The sequence below is a fragment of the Culex pipiens genome, chromosome 2 (assembly GCF_016801865.2).
Source record: "Culex pipiens pallens isolate TS chromosome 2, TS_CPP_V2, whole genome shotgun sequence".
Lineage (NCBI taxonomy): Eukaryota > Metazoa > Arthropoda > Insecta > Diptera > Culicidae > Culex > Culex pipiens.
The window spans coordinates 91,521,330-91,541,891 of record NC_068938.1 but is presented as its reverse complement, the minus strand read 5'-3'; the positions used below and the strand labels follow the sequence as shown (position 1 = coordinate 91,541,891).

The window sequence follows — 20,562 nt, the reverse complement described above, 5'->3', positions numbered from 1 at the left end:
GTTGCCCCGACCCCTCTTCGATTTGCGTGAAACTTTGTCCTAAGGGGTAACTTTTGTCCCTGATCACGAATCCGAGGTCCGTTTTTTGATATCTCGTGACGGAGGGGCGGTACGACCCCTTCCATTTTTGAACATGCGAAAAAAGAGGTGTTTTTCAATAATTTGCAGCCTGAAACGGTGATGAGATAGAAATTTGGCATCAAAGGGACTTTTATGTAAAATTAGACGCCCGATTTGATGACGTACTCAGAATTCCGAAAAAACGTATTTTTCATCGAAAAAAACAATAAAAAAGTTTTAAAAATTCTCCCATTTTCCGTTACTCGACTGTAAAAAATTTTGGAACATGTCATTTTATGGGAAATTTAATGTACTTTTCGAATCTACATTGTCCCAGAAGGGTCATTTTTTCATTTAGAACAAAATTTTTCATTTTAAAATTTCGTGTTTTTTCTAACTTTGCAGGGTTATTTTTTAGAGTGTAACAATGTTCTGCAAAGTTGTAGAGCAGACAATTACAAAAATTTTGATATATAGACATAAGGGGTTTGCTTATAAACATCACAAGTTATCGCGATTTTACGAAAAAAAGTTTTGAAAAAGTTACTTTTTGCGTTTCTCTTTGTTTCGTCGTCCGTGTCTGTCGCGGGTGACCATGAACGGCCATGATCGATGACGACCAACTTTTTTAAAACTTTTTTTCGTAAAATCGTGATAACTTGTGATGTTTATAAGCAAACCCCTTATGTATGTATATCAAAATTTTTGTAATTGTCTGCTCTACAACTTTGTAGAACATTGTTACACTCTAAAAAATAACCCTGCAAAGTTAGAAAAAACACGAAATTTTAAAATGAAAAATTTTGTTCTAAATGAAAAAATGACCCTTCTGGGACAATGTAGATTCGAAAAGTACATTAAATTTCCCATAAAATGACATGTTCCAAAATTTTTTACAGTCGAGTAACGGAAAATGGGAGAATTTTTAAAACTTTTTTAGTGTTTTTTTCGATGAAAAATACGTTTTTTCGGAATTCTGATTACGCCATCAAATCGGGCGTCTAATTTTACATAAAAGTCCCTTTGACACCAAATTTCTATCTCATCACCGTTTCAGGCTGCAAATTATTGAAAAACACCTCTTTTTTCGCATGTGCAAAAATGGAAGGGGTCGTACCGCCCCTCCGTCACGAGATATCAAAAAACGGACCTCGGATTCGTGATCAGGGACAAAAGTTACCCCTTAGGACAAAGTTTCACGCAAATCGAAGAGGGGTCGGGGCAACTGCTGTGTGAGTTGGCGGAGAATTACCCATGAACAATCCAAAAAATCTGAAAATTACTAAATTTTCATATTTTCTATTTCATAGTTGAGATGACAATGTTTCAAGGGAAGAGAAATAGCGTGTTTGAACCAATGTATTAATATTTTCCAAAAATTTTACTTTTTTCATACACTGGCATTAGCTCGGCTAACAGACCGATGTCAAGTGGAAAGGATATATGAGCTTTCAGTTTTCCCATACTGCTGGGCAACACATTCGTGGGTAAAATATTGCATAAAACTTCATGCAATTATTTAAAACAAATACATCCAGATTTTTTAAATTTTATGCATTGTTAGAATTTAAATCTGAAACCCGCATTGAGAAACGCCCGTTTGGCTTGGCATTTCCAAGAATTATGTCAATGTTGTAAAAAATACTTCAATTATTTTAACAATTAGCTTGAAATGTTGCTGTTAGAGGTTTAACAGAAGATTCCTGATAAAATTTCGAATCGAATGGTGCACCAACCATTTGGATTTTTCAGATTTATATATCAAGCAACCAGAAAATCCCAGTTCTACTTGACGTTAAACTTAGAAAAGTGCCTCAACATTTAGGTGGTTATGTTACACATGACCAATAAGACAAAGAACTTTGCAAAAATCTCGTTGAACAAAAAAATCAATTTTGCCCCATTTGCACAAATTAGTTTACTTCTTTGATTACTGCGGAATTATTTTCTTCACGATTAGCATACCGCCATTTTGATGTGGGATGTCACTTTTGCAATGCAAAAAAATAAAAAGCACATTTTTTGCTTATCTTTTGAGCAATTGCATTTTAGGTACTTTTACCCTGACCCTCTCCGATTTCAATGAAACTTTGTAGACATGTTATCCTACGCTTATGTAAGCCATTTTTGTGTATATGGAGCCAGTTTCACTCGATAATGACATTTGAGAAGGGCGTAAGTGTTTTAAATATTTTTGTAATTCGTAATTTAAATATTTCTGTATCTCGAAGCCGTTGCATCGTATCAAAAAGTGGTCAAAGACAAACTTGTAGGAAATTTTACGGGCTTTTATTTACACGCCACTTTCATGAGATTTTTTTTTTTTATTTTCAAGTTTGAAAGTCAAATTTGAAGGTGAGCCCACGGTTTTTTTTTCGTTCATTTTTTTTGTGAAAATAGCCTAAGATGTTACAAAAAGACTCACGAAAAATGCAGGATGGTGAAACTCACCTAAAAAACTACAAAATACAAAAATCATTTACTGTAACAGTTTTTTTAAGTGCTCTAAACTTCAAAGTTTTCAAAAACCGAACACGGGAATCAATTCTCCAGACAATTTTACATTGAGTTCTCAATATTGACCACACTGTTCTAAGTCCAATCCTTGTGAAGTTACAGCGGGCTTGAAAATAACAATGTTGAAAAAATATGATTTTTGACAATTTCTATGTGACAGACTTGATTTTTCAGTCTCGTGAATATTTTTACCGGAAAGCTCGTCCAATTTCTCATCAGATTGTCGCTGACCACTTTTTGAAATAACTCGTTTTTTGATGATTTAAGCGGATTTAATTTTGACGTTTAGAGCAAAAAAAAAAAAACAGTTTCAGTGAATGATTTTTGTATTTCTTTAGGTGGGTTGCTCCATCCTGCATCTTTCGTGAGTATTTTTGTAACATCTTAGGCTATTTTCACAAAAAAAAAAATTGAGCGAAAAAAACCGTGGGCTCACCTTCAAAATTGACTTTTAAACTTTAAAATCAAAAAATTCTCATGAAAGTGACGTGTTTTTTTCTTTCAGTGTATTTTTTCTTGGAAAGCCCGTAAAATTTCCAACAAGTTTGTCTTTGACCAATTTTTGATACGCTTCGAGATATAGAAATATTTAAATTACGAAATACAAAAATATTTAAAACACTTACGCCCTTCTCAAATGTCATTATCGAGTGAATCTGGTTCCATATGCACACAAATGGCTTACCTAAGCGTAGGATTACATGTCTACAAAGTTTCATTAAAATCGGAGAGGGTCCGGTACAACTGATTCCCTACTTGACATGGAATCGCTCTAAGCCGAAACATTCACAGCCCTGAGCAGAACGAAAGCTATGGCTTCGTAGCAACAACGAGAATGAAAAAAACGGAATCGACGTAACACAGGCGTGTGTCGTTCTTTTTGAGACAAGACTCCGCCTCCCGGGTCTCCTAGGTGTGAAGGTATGGCACGTGGAGAGGGCACCGAATGCCTATATTTATACTGAGTATGGATTTGTTTTCAATACTGAAGAAGAAAAAAAAACGACAGTTTTAGTTGTTTCACATTTGCCATCGCGAATACGACTGCAAACTTCAAGCTGTATTCTAAGTTACTTTTTCTGTGGTTTACAATACGTTACAAAACAATAAAGAGTATGTTGTAAAAGCTGTATTTTAGGCAAAATCAAAGAGAATAAAGATAGTAGAAACTAACGCTAACATTTATCGAGAAAGGAAGGCGCTCTGGTTAAAACAAACGAAAAAAGAAACCGAAATTTATTTCAAGCAAGCAAATAAAACTGAAAATTGTTCGAATCGAAGTTACAACCTTTTTTTCTTACATCACTATGGCATAATGCAGTTCAAATTAAGTCTCATTGGAGTCACGCGCACACACATACACACACGAAGTTGGGCATGGGCATGTATTTGTGGAGGTGGTTGAACAAACACGATAAATACAAGAAGGGGAGCGCTTTTATTCGAATGGTTGGGTGTGTTGGGGTGCTTTATGTGTGCGTGATTGATGTTTTCACAATGTATTTGTGGGTGTGTTTGTGTTAGATCTACCATATACAATGAAATTGCTGTAATGCTTACACGCACACACGCACGCACTAAAAACTAAAATGGTTGAAATTGAATGCACGTTTGTTTGAGTGTTTGTGTTACATATGTGTTAATATATAAGGTGCCTATTGAAATTGGACTTGCTTGTCTGGCGCGTCTATATTACAAATCCTACTTGTATATGATTATCTTTTCATAAGTCTTTTGTTTTTGTTTACGTTTACACTTTTTTAAAGAGGAAAATGTGAAAATAAAAAAAATATAGATGTAAAATATTTTAATAAGTATCAATATAATCTAGAGAGAATGTGTGGGTGTGTTTGGGGGAGGGTAGTGTGAATTGTTGAATTGGATGTTGTGTTTTTTTGTTGAGTCGAACTCCTTTCGCGCATGACAGACTCCTTTTTTTTATTTTGTTGTTGCTACTGTTGTAGTATTGGTGTTGGCGCAAGGTGTGAGAGCTCTATCTTCGATAGAAGTGGTTGTTGTACCTACCTGGACCAATGCCCATCTGCGGATGACCTGGGCGGAGCATGTTTCCGCCGATTAGGGCGGCACCGGGCGGACCGATCGCCAACCCTTGTCGCATCATCGGAGGCATCAGTTGCATCTGGGGATTCAACGACATCGGTACCTGCAAGTCAACAAAAAACATTGTTAGAATCAACAAATTGCAGCTTCCTTCTAGCTTTACCCTTTGTTAGTAATTCAAACAGTTTTAAAAAAACGCACACTTTCTAGTCTATGTTAATTTCTAATTTGTTATTAGAGATGCAACTAACACACACACATACAACAATCGATCTAAATCCACAATACACACACATTCACACAAACATACTGAGAGACACACCCCCCAGGGGGGAAAAGAGGGGGACACTAGATAACTGACCATTCCAATCGGTACTCCGGGTCGGGCGGCGGCCGCTGCTGAGACGGCCGCCGCTTGGTTGGCCGCCTGTATCCGTTGGATCATCGCGGCCCGGTTCAGTTCGTCGATCTGCTTTTGGTGGTTGGCGGCGGCAGCCTGGGCGTGGGCTATGACCGCTGCCTGCTGCTTTGGTTTTGGGCGTGTTTGGGGGTTGGGTTTTGTTGAAGGGAGAGACAAATAGTAAGACACAAATACAAGACTGTTTTGTTGATATTGATCTGGGTGTGTTTGTGTTTTTTTAAACATTTTTATTTCTGCTGAAACTTGAGTGATTTTGTGAGTGTTGATGTTTGAAAAAATAAAATAAAACCTTTCGGGAAATAATAACAAAGTGCATGGAACTTAAAAGAGTAACGAAATTAACTGAAATCTGTTTGATTGAATTTTCATATGTTTTTCAAGGATTAACTTCTATTCTCAAATACATTTTACAAAATTGTGTAAATTTAGAAGGTGTGATTTTGGAAGGTTGAATATTACCTTAAATTATCTAATGATCTCTTTTTATACTGGAAAAGTGACAATACACCAGAAAAGTGGTAAAATTCACATTTCCAGAGATTTTCCACATGAACACAATGTGTCATGTGTTCTGACATCAAAAATGTACCCCTTTTTCAGATGTAATATTTCCATGATTTTTGTTATGTGTATCTTATCTTGTGTTCAACATGTTCAATTTCTCTTCCTAAATTATACTTTATGAAATGATCATAAGTGCAGTGCTTCTGGGAACGCGCAGTCCTGTTTTTTCGCGATAATTTTCGTCGTAAATGATCGTAAAAATTTATTCCAACTGGCAGTTTTAGTATCAACTCATCAAACTATCGATTTCATGAAGAGTAAAGCGTCATTTATTTACTATTTTTGAAATTTGCTCGCGTTATCTAAATTGTAATAACAGAAAAAATATACTGATAAGTCCAGCTCATAGCACTACTGCTCGACTGGCACGCGTTCGTTAAAAAAAACTTTTTAAATAATCAATTATCTATCTTTCCGCAGCCGGCTGCCTAAGATTTAAAATTTTCAACCCATAAACAAAATGTTCATGGTCACATCACTGCCACTCGTGAATCCTGACCTCATACCCATCTATTAACCCCCTCAAAACTCATGTGATACTTTGTCGGAGATGCAGTCGATTGGGCGGTCTCTATCACTCAAGTATTGGACTAACATTCCCATCCACTTCCCCGTGACCCTACCACTGGTCGTGGCCGGCGCCGGTATTGATCAGCATGATAGGGGCCTTTGAGAAGTTGCGAAGCGAGGAAAGATAGCTCCCACTTATCTTCCACGGCTCGTGGATGTAACTTCTGGAGGTCCTGGTCAATAACGGAGTAGCAACTGCGGGTGGGCACCTATGCTTATGCTAAATTATACTTTATGAAAAGTTTGATGTCATTGGACAACCCCGGTTCTATTCCATTCCCAGGATTGGTCCTTTACCTAGAATGACCCATTTCCCGGAAAGTTTTTTTTTTTATTTCGTAATGAACTTCATTTCGAAAAGTGATCAGTTTTAAAGTGTGAAATGTTTAGATTTCGCTTTTATTGTGATAACTGCTGACACATTTTGAATTTTCCCTTTAAGGTGGTAGAAGGTGTCCTTCACTCTTAGAGCAATAACTGTCAAATTACTGAATTCAGGGTCCAGAAATAGTAAATTGAAATGAAAAAATAATAACGATATGTAAAATGCTTCTACAAACAACATAAAGAAAACCATTTATTGATTGATACTTTCTGAATCAAGATTTGAATGTTTTTCTAGAACAAACATGGCCAATGATGTACACAGAAAACAAGGAAGTTGTTGTCTTCTTATTCCAAAATTATTGAACATACGGACTCAATCCTGAAATAAATTGATTCTAGGGAATGGGATAGAATCGAAAATTCACATAAATCAAAACTATTTTAGGACTATTTATCATAGCTTTTCTCAACTTTTAAAGACTTAAACTTAACTGGATTCAAGTCTTCAAGGCACAAGAAACATTCCTTTGTGGACCACCAATCAGTGAGGTACTCCTCGATATTAGCTCCTGAAAAGTGCTAAAAGTGCAAAAAATGCCTCACGGCAAGAAAAAGAGGCGGTCCCACGGGCGATCCTCACCAGCAGGATCGGCAGATTTGAAGAAGCTAAAGAATGCCGAAGCGCTACCTGCAAAGCCAGGCAGTTTGAGCAAGGACGCTCAAAATTCGTCTGGAAACCAGTTCGCTACCCTCCCTGTGGACGTGAGCGAGAAGGAAGAAATTGAACGACGGGAAAACTTGCCACCCATTTTTGTGAAAACATCGTCATCGGATTCGGTGCGAAAGTGGCTCACCGGATTTATCAAATCTGGTGCTTTACGAGCTTCCATTCGTTTGTGTGCTGATGGACTCAAAATTCTGCTGCCTAGCAGAAAGGATTACAAATACGTTCGGGATTTCTTGAACAACACAAAGATTGAATACTACAGCCATGACGATCCAGGTGTTGGAGAGTCAGGTTGATCTCCACTGGACCAAACTCAAACGATCATCAATGACCGGGGGTCATTTGTTGAGAGTTTCGGTAGACTGAGCGGAGAGAACTCTCTCCTAGAACACTCTCTCTAGCCGAGGATGAAAACATCGCACTAGGTTCAGCGATCCTACGAAACAGAACTAAACTTAAGTTGGAAAAAGGTCCCCAAAGGGGAAAGGTCACGGGGTGACCGTCGCGCCCGCGGCGCGGCGCTTGTAAATTTTGTACAGTCCTAAGAAATAAACGTTCTTGTTGGAATTCGTGTAGTTTACGATAATTCGCGTGTTTTATTTAATGCGGTGACCACGAAACCGTCACCCGGAAGCCCGGGGAGTCGTTCCCGCGGACTAATTGGACCTCCTCAAACAGTGTGTGTGTGTGCGCAGACGGATCTGCGCCCAATCTACCATCGGTCTATGTTGGGACCTACCAACGGAACCACGGACCACTTATCGAAGGCAACCAGGTCCCCAACACCAGGTAAACGCCCCATGAAACAGGTCCTCCGAGGCCTGTACGACATGGATGTGAGTGTGCTGAAAGAAGAGCTCAAAACTCTTAAGTTGAACGTGATCGAAGTCTTCAAGATGACGAGACACAACAAGGACATCAAGTATCGTGATCAACTGTACCTGGTTCATCTCGAGAAAGGATCGACAACGCCGTCTGAGCTGAAGGCAGTTTGGGCAATTTTCAACATCATTGTGTCTTGGGAACGTTATCGTCTAGTGCACCGTGACGTGACACAGTGTTCGAACTGTTTGCAGTTTTCCTTTTATAGGGTAGAGTAGTCATCAATGAGACACGGGGAACAATGATAAAATGGCTCTCACAAATCGTAGTTTCAACCAATCAGGCTCATATTTGGGGGAAAGGTGTGTCTACTGAATACACGTCTGCCATATAAGTGGCTTTGGTTATGGACGCTCCCTTGAAAAGTAATTCATAAATGTTTGATTCTGGGGTGTAAAAGTAAATCATGGACAAAAAATACTTTTTCGCTTGTAGGCTGCCATTTACACCAAAACTAATATTTCTTCAAATGTTTTTCGACGTTCCATAGGGATTAAGTTGGGCTACAATGTCCTTTCATTAGATTTGGCCAAAATTTAGAATACACCCAGAATCCAGGACTGTCTCATTGTTCCCCACTCATTTCAGCCCATGGGTAACAATGAGACACTTTGATTTTTCTTCAATAAACTTTTCAAAATCGATGGAAATCTTTCAAAACATGAATTAAAAGTGATTTTTGGCATATTTATAGAGTTTAAACTTCATTTAACCAAAAATACAAAGTTATTTGGTATTAATATATGGATTTTACAAAATTTAAATACTTTTTAGTGTAACTTTTGTTATTAAAAGTTTCATGTTGGCAAAATTGCTCTAAAATGTTCAAGGCAAGTCACCTGCAATGGAACAATACAAAAACATGATGTTTTGCTAGAAAAATGTTGATTTTCGTAGAGTGTCTCATTGTTCCCCAGCTGTCTCATTGTTCCTGCCAAGTGCGTCTACAATGAGACAGTTGAATAACTCTGGCTGTAGATGTCGGATCGATCTCATATTTTGGTCAATGATAGAACACATTAAAAGAAAGATAATGCATCTAAAAGCTCATTAAAACATGCTGATGAAAAAATTAGAAAAATCGTTGAAAGTTGAAAACCAAAAGTGTCTCATTGATGACTACCCTACCCTACTACTGTTTTCAAACTATCTAAGTCGTCCTTTGTGCCCTTCCCTCGCATGTACTTTGTTTTCGTCGTATTCATGGCCAATCCAATTCGTCCTACTTGCCTATTCAAGGCGGTGTAAACCCTTGTCACCGTCTCTAGGTCTCTCGCTATAATATCAATGTCGTCCGCATAAGCAAGAAGTTGGACTGTCCTGTTGCATATCGTGCCTCTCGTGTCTATACACGCTCTTCGCACACCTCGCTCAAGTCCGATGTTTAACAGCGCATTGGATAAGCCGTCACCCTTGATGCGATTGGAAGGGATCCGCTAGCTCCCCAGCCACCCGCACGTGACACATCACACGATCCAAGGTAGCCTTGATCAGCCGAGTCAGTTTGTCCGGAAATCCATTCTCGTGCATGATCTGCCATAGCTGTTCGCGGTCGACTGTATCGTACGCTGCCTTGAAATCAATGAAGATGTGATGTGTGGGTACGTTGTTCTCACGGCATTTCTCGAGGATCTGCCGGAGCGAGAAAGTTTGGTCCGTGGTGGCGCGAGCGCCAGTAAACCCCGCTTGATAGTAAACCACCGTGCGTACGGTGTCAGCAGACGGCAGAGGATCTGGGAGAGAATTTTATAGGCCGCGTTGATAAGCGTGATGCCGCGGTAGTTGCCGCAGTCCAGCTTATCGCCCTTTTTGTAGATGGGACACACGACACCATCTATCCATTCTTCTTCCCCCAGATCTTAGAAATCACCAAGTGGATCGCCTTCGCAAACTGCTCTCCTCCATATTTGAAGAGCTCACCGGGTGACCGATCTTTACCGGCGGCCTTGTTTTTCTTTAGCTGTATGATCTCCTTCTTCGGGAACTGTTAGCCAGCAGCGTGAGTTTTGGCTTGCGGCGCATAGCCCTTGCGGGACCGGTTAACCCTCTCATAGAACTTTCGCATCTCGTTCTGCCGGAACAGCTGTTCCATTTCGGCGCGATCTTGTTTGTATCTGACCACGTTCTCAACAGTTGCGGCTATCAGCTTTTTTTTTGTCCGCGTTGTGGGCAGATATTGGGATTAGTTCACCTCGACCGTACTATCTTTTGTGATTCCCTGTTATACTCTTAAGGCTGCAATTTTTGCTCGAATCTTATTGAGAAGAATCAAGAATCTGTTTACAGTCTTTTTTCCAATGCACATATACACTGGTAGAGTGCGCCTGAACGCAGTGCGTTGAAGCGTGGTTGTGCGAAAGGAAGAATTCTCCTCTCGTGTTTTTTGAGTCCGAACACTCATCGTATCTGTTAGCGCATCTTCGGCTAGTTGGCCAGTCAACTATCTTCCGAAGTGCACAGATCTTTTGAAGAATTGTTGTGGCTCGCAGGCTGTTGATGTCCAACTTCTTATGATGAGGACGGACGGGGACTGGAGCGTTCCCTGTTGGCTATTTTTAGATCTCTCCCCTTTGTCATCAGTTTTTTCGGCTCTCTCGTATTGACCCGACTGTCGTCAGTTGGCATTGGAGCTCTTCGCCGAGTAGTCCATTTTTGACTAACTCGAGGTTTCTCCAAAGCGCAGACAGCAGGGAAAGAAAAACCTGTACTGATTTTGCGGGATGACCAAAGCTCCAAATCTGCCACCCGAGGATTGAACCTCTGACCTTCCGCTTGTTAGGCGGATCCCGTAACCACTCGACCACGGGAGGTTGGCTAAGGCTATCAGCTTCACCGCATAACCTGCTTTCGGAATTTGAGAACCACGAGGGTATTTATTTAAATGAGTATCAATATATTAGTTTGTGGTTTTCAAATTCATGAACACAATTCACGATTTCTGGAATTGATTTTTTTTTTTTTGTGCAAGAACTGTCACCTCAAGGGCACAGCTAAGTGCCAGCGACGATTTTGGCATTGTGCAAGCCCACCTGAAGAAATTACCGAGTCGTCGTACTAAGACTCCCACTGATGTGACCGGAAATTCTCGAAGAAGTACTCAACGCAACCCCAGAAACTATCAACTCAAGGGGAGTTGCAAAAACTGTGAAGACTCTCATAAAACAAATCGCTATAAAGCCAACGAAGCAAAAGAAATATTTATGCAAGACTTTCGGTCCTAACCTGGACTAGTTCTTAAAAGGACCTAGTAAATAATAAGCTAAGCCTCGATATTTACTAAACTTACGGCATCCCAGTTATGTCTACGAAAAACTACCCTGATTTTATCACTTTATGTTAATAGTGGTCCAGTAAAAAATATAACTTTTATACAGAGACCAACATATCTTTTCAAACGATTTTAGTCTTTGACTCAGATACTTAACAATGATTAAAGTATCGAAAAATGCTACGAGGAAGTACCCCAAATCAATTTACTGTTGATTCACATTTCCGAAATATGCGCTACCTCTACGGCACAATCGCGGATATTTGCCATTGTTTTCATATTGCAGTTCGCACACTTGACACACTGGAAGCTGCTGTTTTTGATGAAAAGGGCATTTTTTTTATTCAGTGATTTAATATATTTGCTAACTTTTTAGTAAAATCAACAGTTTCAAACCCCGCTTACCTTCGTTACCGACTGAAACGGTCAATTTATCTCATCCCGTTCCCCCTTTTTTCAATAAAATGGTAGGTACTGAAGCAGATAGTATTAAAAAACCGTAAGCATTAGAAAAGGTCAAAAAACAAACTGTGATTACGCCCCACCACACCCATGCACGAGATATTTTATTTTTGTAGTATGTGTAGTAGTGGTTGTCGAGAGAATGACTTAAAATTACATTATAAAACAGGCCAACGGGAAACTACTACTTAATTTTTCTTTTTTTGTCAAACAATTCCGACCTAAAACGACGAATGTTCGCCGTTTGCACCAACTTGGCAAGACAATCAAACAGATTACGATGAAGAATTGTGTGTAACAACAAGTGAAAACAGATAAAACAAAAACAGAAAATAATCAAATTAAGATTCTAACCAAATGATAGTGATGCTACTGATAAAAGGTATGAAAATGAATTCGCAAGTGTATAAATAACTGTACGTACGTTAACTGGTGTGTTTGTGTTGGTGAAATGAAGTTGCGGTTCGGGACTTACCTCGTGGGGCGACATTAGCCGGCTGTCCTTGCCCGGTCCGCTCGTGACTATCGTGTTCGTCCCGCTGACGGCGGCTGCCGACGAGAACGCCTTGAAGGCGGCCGCCTGCTGCGCTTGGTGTTGCGCCGCGGCCGCCTGCATCTGCTGGACGTGCTGCTGCTGGACGGCCGCGTTGGCTGCCGCCACGGCTGCGGCCGCGTGCTGTTGCTGCTTTTCCTGGTGCTTCTGCTGGAGCAGCTGCTGCGTCGCCAGGCTGATCTTCTTCTGGTACTGCGGTTTGCGCGCCCGGATCTCCTCCAGGCTGAGGTCCTCCGGCGGGTGCACGATCTTGGACGTCGTACCGGTCACCGGTATCACAGAGGAGGCGGCGGATTTGGCGGCATCCCCGCCGACCGCGTTGGCGTTGGCCGCATTCGCCGAGTTTGTCGTCGGTGGCGCGCTGATCGTCGCACTGCTGCGGGAATTGAGAGGGCATCGGTAAATGCAAGATTGTCAAACACGGGCCCCAGAAAACTAACCTGTACGCGGGGAAGGTCGCCTTGTTGATTGCGGGGTTTGCGGAGATGGTCGTGGCGGACGCCGCCGCCGGGAACAGTGGCCTCGGGTGGCCACCCATCATCTGCTGCATCATGCCGGGCATCCCGGGCGGGACCATGTACGGCATGTGGCCCATCTGGGCCGCCATCATCGGGTTCATTCCGTAGGGCAGGTGCGGCGTCATCATGTTCGGGGGCATCACCAGGCCTTGTGAAACGGGAGCTACAAGAAATTGAATAAGAACCGTGTTAGTTTACAGACAGACGATTGACCGACTTACAGCGCGATGTAAATATCGATTATTCAAACACCGAAATAACAAACTTCCCACCCCACATGCAAAAACAAAACACAACAGAACCCACTCACCTTCCGCCTTCGGCTTCTTCCCCACCGGTTCATCGTCGTCCGAGTCGGACCTATTTCCCCCCGCTCCAGATCCTCCGCCTCCCCCACCTCCACCTCCACCCCCGCCGTTTCCGTTCTTTTGCCGCTCGTGCTCGCGGATGTCGTCCGGCGGGATGCCCTCCATGCCATAAATTTCGATCTCGATGTTGGACCGATTGGGCAGCGAGTTGGGCACCTTGTCGATCGACTCCTTGTGCACCTGCATGCAGTGGATCGACAGCCCCGGCCCCGTGTACAGCTTCTTGTGGCAGATGTGACACTTGAAGTGTTTGGCCTTCTGGTGCTGCACCAGGATCTTCTCGTCGTCGAACTCGCGGTTGCAGTACCTGGAAGAAGACAAGAAAGAAGAACCAGAATGGAAAAGTGTTAGAAGCAGTGGTTCTCAAGCATTTGAATATTTTTTAATTTATTGATCTTTTAAGAAAAGTGTATGTTAAGGTTTTTTTAAAATTTGTAATTCAGTAACACATATTCTATAAGATTTATCACAGTAAAAGAAAGTTTATGGGAAATCTGAAAGTACGGTTTTTAATGCATGTCAGTTATATTGTTGATTAAGATCTAAGCAAAATGTTCGTTAGGTTCTTTTTGGTCAAACCTTGTTATCTTAGTTTCAAATGAATGCTTAGGGCGTCCCCTTTCCGAAACCGACGGTTGTTTTTTCTGTGGCAACCGGAAACTTGCAACGACCGGAGAAAGTCAATTTTGAGACCCCAACGTTAACGACCTGTATCCGGTATTTTTTTTTCGTTCGACGTGTGAAACTTTTTTGGTGCCTTCGGTAAGCCCAAAGAAGCCATTTTGCATCATTAGTTTGTCCATATAATTTTCCATACAAATTTGGCAGCTGTCCATACAAAAATGATGTATGAAAATTCAAAAATCTGTATATTTTGTAAGAATTTTTTGATCGATTTGATGACCTCGGCAATGTTGTAGGTATGCATACGGACTACACTGGAAAAAAATAAACACGGTAAAAAAAATTATGATTTTTTTATTTTATTTTTTGTCACTAAAACTTGATTTGCAAAAAAAAACACTATTTTTATTTTTATTTTTTTATTTTCTGATATGTTTTAAATTACATCAAATGCCAACTTTTAAGAAATTTCCAGGTTGTGCAAAATATGTTTAACCGAGTTATGATTTTTTTAATCAATACTGATTTAAAAAAAAATCGAAATACTGGTCGCAAATTTTTCAACTTCATTTTTCGATGTAATATCAAATTTGCAATCAAAAAGTACTTTTAGGAAATATTGATTAAGTGCACTTATTTTTTAAGTCTCACCCAAACAAACCACCCGATTTACAATGTTAAAATATGAAACATTCGTGAAATTGACCGATCTTTTCGAAAAAAAATATTTTCAATTTTTTTAAACCAAGACTAACATTTTAAAAGGGCATAGCCTCTAAAACATATAAAACATAAAAAAATAAAGGTAGTGTTTTTTGCATATCAAGTTTTAGTGACAAAAAGTTAAATAAAAAATCACCATTTTTTTTACTGTGTATAATTTTTTTCAGTGTAGTCCGTATCTATACCTTAAACTTTGCCGAAAACACCAAATCGATAAAAAAATTCCTTCAAAAGATACAGTTTTTTTAATTTTCATGCATCATTTTTGTATGGCCATCTGCCAAATTTGTATGGAAAATTATATGGACAAACTAATGATGCAAAATGGCTTCTTTGGGCATACCGAAGGCACCAAAAAAGTTTCAGCCGGATTAAAAAATACAAAAATTAAAATTAAAGAAAAAATACCGATTTCGTAGAGAATTGGTCCAATGACTTCGTAATATTTTTTGTGCTTTTTCCGATATTCTGAACATGGGCACTTCTACTTAAAGTTTTGTAATGTGAAATTGACCGACTCCAATGTTTTTATGTTTATGAATTTACCAAAAATTTCAAACATAAACAGTTCTTTAAGTATGTTCAAATTGCTGGGCCTTGTGTCGTTTTTTCCTTTTAGTGTTGGCTATCACAATAGCATGAAGAACACATTTATAAGCAAACTGTATTCCTAAGATGTTAAAAGCCCAAAACCAGAACAACAAAACACCGATCTGTGATCCTGAAAGTGCTGGAAGGTTCCAATGGGCAGAAATGTGCATCGCAAGAGAAGAAAAACAAAGAGTTGGATCTTTGCGACAAATCGGACTCCTTTAGTGAGTGAAGTGAATTGTTTTGATGCAATTTTGTTAAGCTTAATCTCACTTATCTGTATGAAAACTATGTCCGGACCCATTATATTGGGATTGGGTCATACAAAAATGCTGAAATTTGTATGACCCAATCTCCATATCATCCAAATCGGTTAATTTTTTGCCGAGATACAGCCGGATTATGTTGCATTTCCAACTTTTTGGACCTTGGTGCTTCGCGTAAGTTTTGACCCCGTTGGTGCTACAAGTGTTAATCCACCTTAAGGTGGTTGATGTTTTCCCCACATTATTAGTTTTTTTTTGGTAAAATAAAAATGTCCAACCTACATATCTAGATTTTTTATCAAGTCCTATAAACAAAAGGAAACATTTAGTGTATCCCGCTTACTCCAATAGACATTGATATAAGGTGTGAGAGGAATACACTCAATGTTTACATTTGTTTAAAAGACTAATCAAACCAAGTCTAGAAATGGTCTCAAAATAAAACTTCATGTACTCATAATTCGATAGGGTTGTCAGATCTTCGATGTTTTAGGCTTATTTGAAAGGTCTTTCTAATATCTAACTAATGACGTGTCACATGATAGACTCGGACAACTTTTTTTTATCAAAATATTTGAGATCCGGCCTCAAAAAAGTGTATAAATAACACTTAAGTGCTCAAAACTTTTGATGGGATTGTCAGATCTTTAATCTTTTGAACGCGTTGGAAAGGTCTTTCAAATAAATTTCTAACAATATATAACATGACGGGTTTTCTTACAAAAAAAACCACCCTTTTTTCAAATCTTCCAAACTTTAAGCCAAATCGTTTTTCTAGCATAACTTTTGAAGTACTTTTCTTAACTTAAAAATATTTCAGCTAGGGTCCTGTGGGACCCCAAGACGAATCGAATGAGATCCAAACGGTCCGAATCGGTTCAGCCAGTCTGGAGATAATCGGGTGCACATTTTTCGGTGCACGGACTTACAGACATACACACGCACAGCCATTTGTTCAGGTGAAGGTGTGTCTACCAGGTCGAATTAAGAAGTTCATTTTTCGAGTGATTTTATAGCCTTTCCTCAGTAAGGTGAGGAAGGCAAAAATGCTCCGCTCCGATAAATGCTTCTATTTGGTTAATTCTTCAACAATTTAGGTAAATATAATAACAAAATTGTTAAAGAATACAATAAAAGGTTCTATATTTTGTAACTTAATGAAAAAAAAAAAGCTTATAATTTGATTGGCAAATGCAAAACGCTTGAGAATCACTGGGCCCTAAAAGTTTGATTGATTTTGCCGCAATGTTGTTGTTTGAGCCGAACCGGATTATGTAACTATCTCCCCCCGCGGGATCAAAACAACCCAAGAAAAAAGAGACAACCAACAAAAAAAAACACGGGTTCTCCCGAGAACCTACCAGCACCAGGGCTTGGACGCCTTCTTCTTCTTGCGACCCATCCTCGAGTTTCGGGGGGTTTGCGCTTCTTCTTCTACTTGCTGCTGCTGTTTCTCCGACTACGGGCAGTCTTTTTTCTTTCTTCTACGGCCAAATTTAATGAGGCACCTGGGCGAGTCCCAGAAGAAATTCACTTTTCCTCCACGGAAAACACGACTTTCGGCACAAAAACTAGCAACTTTTGCAAATCGCGACGTCGACTGTCGAATGCGAACACTTTCGTCCTGAACTGATGCACTTTTTGTGGGTAATTTAGCGAAAAACGGACCCGCGAACAAATTTCACACGATGAAGGTTGGAGTGAAGAAAAATGGCTGAGGGTGCGCTGCCAAGTGGTGTTGCTCGTTGCAGCGAACCGGGTTTGACGTTGTCAAATGCGCGAGCTGTCAAACACGGAATACGGGGGGTGATGATGGAAGGTGATTTTGATTGTTGCCGCTAGGTGGCCGGTTGGGTTATCAAAAGGGCTGAGCAAGTTGCATAACTTACGGCGTTTTAGAATATAAATAAAGAAAACTTTCACGATGGGGTAAGACGGCCACGCTCTTGTTTTACCACAAAACTTGATAAAGTTTCCTAAATATCTAACAATGTTGTCACTTATGCTAATAAGCCAGTTTGAGCAACAGGGCCCTAAAGCTCTTTGTAAATTTTTATGTACAACGGTAGAAAACATGATTAAAGCCTAATCACAGACAAACAGACGTGAAACTCTTTTCTATTCCATCGCCAACGAAAACGGTCAATTCAAATTCAAACAAGCAAAAAACATGGATGCCATAGTACCGCAACGAGACACGATCAAGAATGATGTCGCCACCGTACACTTTGACGTTTCTTGAATTGATTGGTTGTGTGTGTGAGCGCGGGATATTTCTGTTTATAGAGCTATCTAAGCCCGATCTCACACACACCAGCACACCATTTGTTTTGCTGGCTGGTACAAATTTTAACCTCACTTTCTTTGTGTACGTACACGCAATACATGCGCACGTAGATAACTCTATGCCGCTTGATTGCTGTTGCAGCAGAACAAAAAGCACGAGGTTTTGTGAAAATCAAAGGAAAAATTGCATAAGAACATCGTTTTGATCAAATTTGATTCAAATTTGCTATGAAATGATACAGGAGTTTTTGATAAACTAAAAGAACTGTTATTTTGGGAGATTTTTGAATCCACGTTGTTGTTTTTTGCATCATCAACTGCGAAAGCAAAATATTCCTATTGAGATTCTCGTTAATTTCGCCACTCCGTTTAAAATAAACACAAAAGTTTTCTTTCCTAGCTCCTCCTTGTTCACTTTAGCCAAGGCCTTTTGACCTGCCTTTGTCACCCTGTACAAATGATGGTTCATGTCTGTTCCGGACCACGAAGTGGAATCTGCTGCGGAACGCCGTACGAAAGAGGATACCACAATGCAATGTTTCTGGTGCAGCAACTGTTTAATTTGCATTCTTTGACGCCATCGCGTGGAACTTTGGCAGCATTTTTCCCGATAATTTGTCTGATTCAAAAAAAACTTACCCTCGAACATAACAATGTTTCATTACATAAACAACATATCCCACATTGACTGGGCAGCCCGCCGGTGGTTCGCTGGCGGACCGCCAAACCGCTCTGGCGATCCACCAGCGTTTGATTTGGCGGACCACGGGCGACCCGCTGGCGGATAAAATTTGCAACAATTTGGCGCACGATCAGTTTTTTTTATCGTGACGTTGGTCCGCCAGCGACTCGCCCCGGGGTCGCCCAGGTTTGCCTTGAAATGTTTCACCCGCCGTTCATCCGCCCCACATACGCCGTTTTGTATGGTTCAACCGCCCCTATAGGATGGTCCGCCAGCGGGTCGCCCTCGATACACCTCCCATAGAAAGTTCATCCGCCCAAAAAGCCCCAACCGCCTTGGCTCGCCCTTGATGCGCCTCTCATATACGGTTCCGCCGCCCCTGTAGGTTGGTTCGCCAGCGGGTCGCCCTTGATACGCCCCCCATATAAAGTTCATCCGCCCAAAAAGCCCCAACCGCCTTGGCTCGCCCTTGATGCGCCTTTCATATACGGTTCAGCCGCCCCTGTAGGTTGGTTCGCCAGCGGATCGCCCCCGATCCGCCCCCTATATAAAGTTCATCCGCCCAAAACGCCCCAACCGCCTTGGCTCGCCCTTGATGCGCCTTTCATATACGGTTCAGCCGCCCCTGTAGGTTGGTTCGCCAGCGGATCGCCCCCGATCCGCCCCCTATATAAAGTTCATCCGCCCAAAACGCCCCAACCGCCTTGGCTCGCCCTTGATGCGCCTTTCATATACGGTTCAGCCGCCCCTGTAGGTTGGTTCGCCAGCGGGTCGCCCTTGATACGCCCCCCATATAAAGTTCATCCGCCCAAAAAGCCCCAACCGCCTTGGCCCGCCCTCGATTCGCCTTTCATACATATTTCATCCGCCCAAGCAGAATACCCGTTCAGGTTCCTTCAGGATTCTGATAGTGTTTTTTCAAGTTCGTCTGAATCTGAAAAAAAAACACAAAGTGCCTTATATAGAAATGCAGATCTTTGTAGATTCATGTGTGCTGAAATTTAGAAATAAAACAAAAATATGAAAAAAAAAACATAATTTTCAACATAATTTTGTTCTCAATAAATCTTACGTGCGTTGTTAGTTCACTGAGGTGAAATGATGAAAAAAATAAAGAAACAAAATAATATATTGATAAGCAAACTTGTTGCGAAGATTTTCCATTTCCTGCAAATAAAAACAATTCTTTAACTAATTCTTAAAAACTAAATTATTTAAAATGTTCATGTATTATTGGTAATTACATATAAACAGGCAACGCATTGAATGTTAACAATTCATACTCTAATCTAATCAAACACAAGCGCAGCTAATCCGAAGAAAGTATCCTAGTAGATTACACCCCATGTTCTTACTTTGTTGACAGGTAGAGCAGTGGGCAAGAGTAAGGCATTTTCTGTGACGGGTACTTTTTTTTCTGGCAGTTGATTGGGTTTGACGCAAGCAGATGAACTGAGCTCACTGTGTGTTTACTCTCGCTAAAGAACAGTCGAAATAAAACTTATTTTCCGTCCTATCTACAACAATCCTGGTTTTTTTCACTGTTCTGGCTGTGGTGGCCAAGAGGTTATGGGCCCAGGCGACAGGAAGTTGTAGAAGAAGGAGGATTTAGTGTGGAGCTTGGTGACGAAGGAAATTGCTGGAAGTTTACGAAGGAAGTTGCCGGAAGGATGGAAGGTGCGAAATTCGGGTTCACGAGGTTGAGTTACGACAATTATGAAACCTGGAAGCGGCGCGCGAGACAGTTTTTGACGCGGGAGGGACTCTGGAGCTATGTTGTCGGCGATGCGAAGGCAGAGGTGAAGAAATCTCCCGAGTGGGCGGCCAAAGACGATCTGGCACTGCAAACCATCGGCTACCTGGTGGATGATGCGCTGCAGAGGGAGATTGAGGAAGCTGCTACGGCGAAGGAAGCTTGGGAAATGCTGCGGAAATACTTTGTGAAGGATTCTTCGGTCGGGAAGGTGGCGCTGATCAAACGGCTTTCGAAGATGGAGCTAGCTGAAGGAGGTGACGTTCGGGAGTTTTTGCTGAACATGGAGGAGCTTTTCGAGAAAATGGGTAACGTTGGCATTCGAATGGACGAGGATCT

The 20,562-nt window shown here is 40.8% G+C and overlaps 1 protein-coding gene across 8 annotated transcripts in view; it reads right to left on the bottom strand.

Moving 5' to 3' along the window:
- LOC120424954 (BUB3-interacting and GLEBS motif-containing protein ZNF207) overlaps positions 1 to 17,231 on the bottom strand; it is a 35,766-nt gene extending 18,535 nt beyond the window's left edge. For 3 of the 8 annotated variants that reach the window (XR_005606448.2, XM_039589270.1, XM_039589265.2), the window contains exons 1-6: positions 16,864 to 17,231; positions 13,241 to 13,605; positions 12,853 to 13,093; positions 12,284 to 12,788; positions 5,000 to 5,161; positions 4,603 to 4,741 (exon numbers count right to left, since the gene is read on the bottom strand). Coding sequence is in view for 7 of the 8 variants with exons in the window: in XM_039589270.1 (XP_039445204.1) it covers positions 4,603 to 4,741; positions 5,000 to 5,161; positions 12,284 to 12,788; positions 12,853 to 13,093; positions 13,241 to 13,605; positions 16,864 to 16,904 (1,453 nt within the window). In the remaining variant the exon portion in view is untranslated. Of the gene's footprint in view, positions 1 to 3,996; positions 4,333 to 4,602; positions 4,742 to 4,999; positions 5,165 to 12,283; positions 12,789 to 12,852; positions 13,094 to 13,240; positions 13,606 to 16,863 lie in introns of those variants that run through there. The other 5 variants (XM_039589271.2, XM_039589266.2, XM_039589268.2 and 2 more) reach the window with 5 other exon arrangements.
- Positions 17,232 to 20,562: the final 3,331 nt, after the last annotated feature.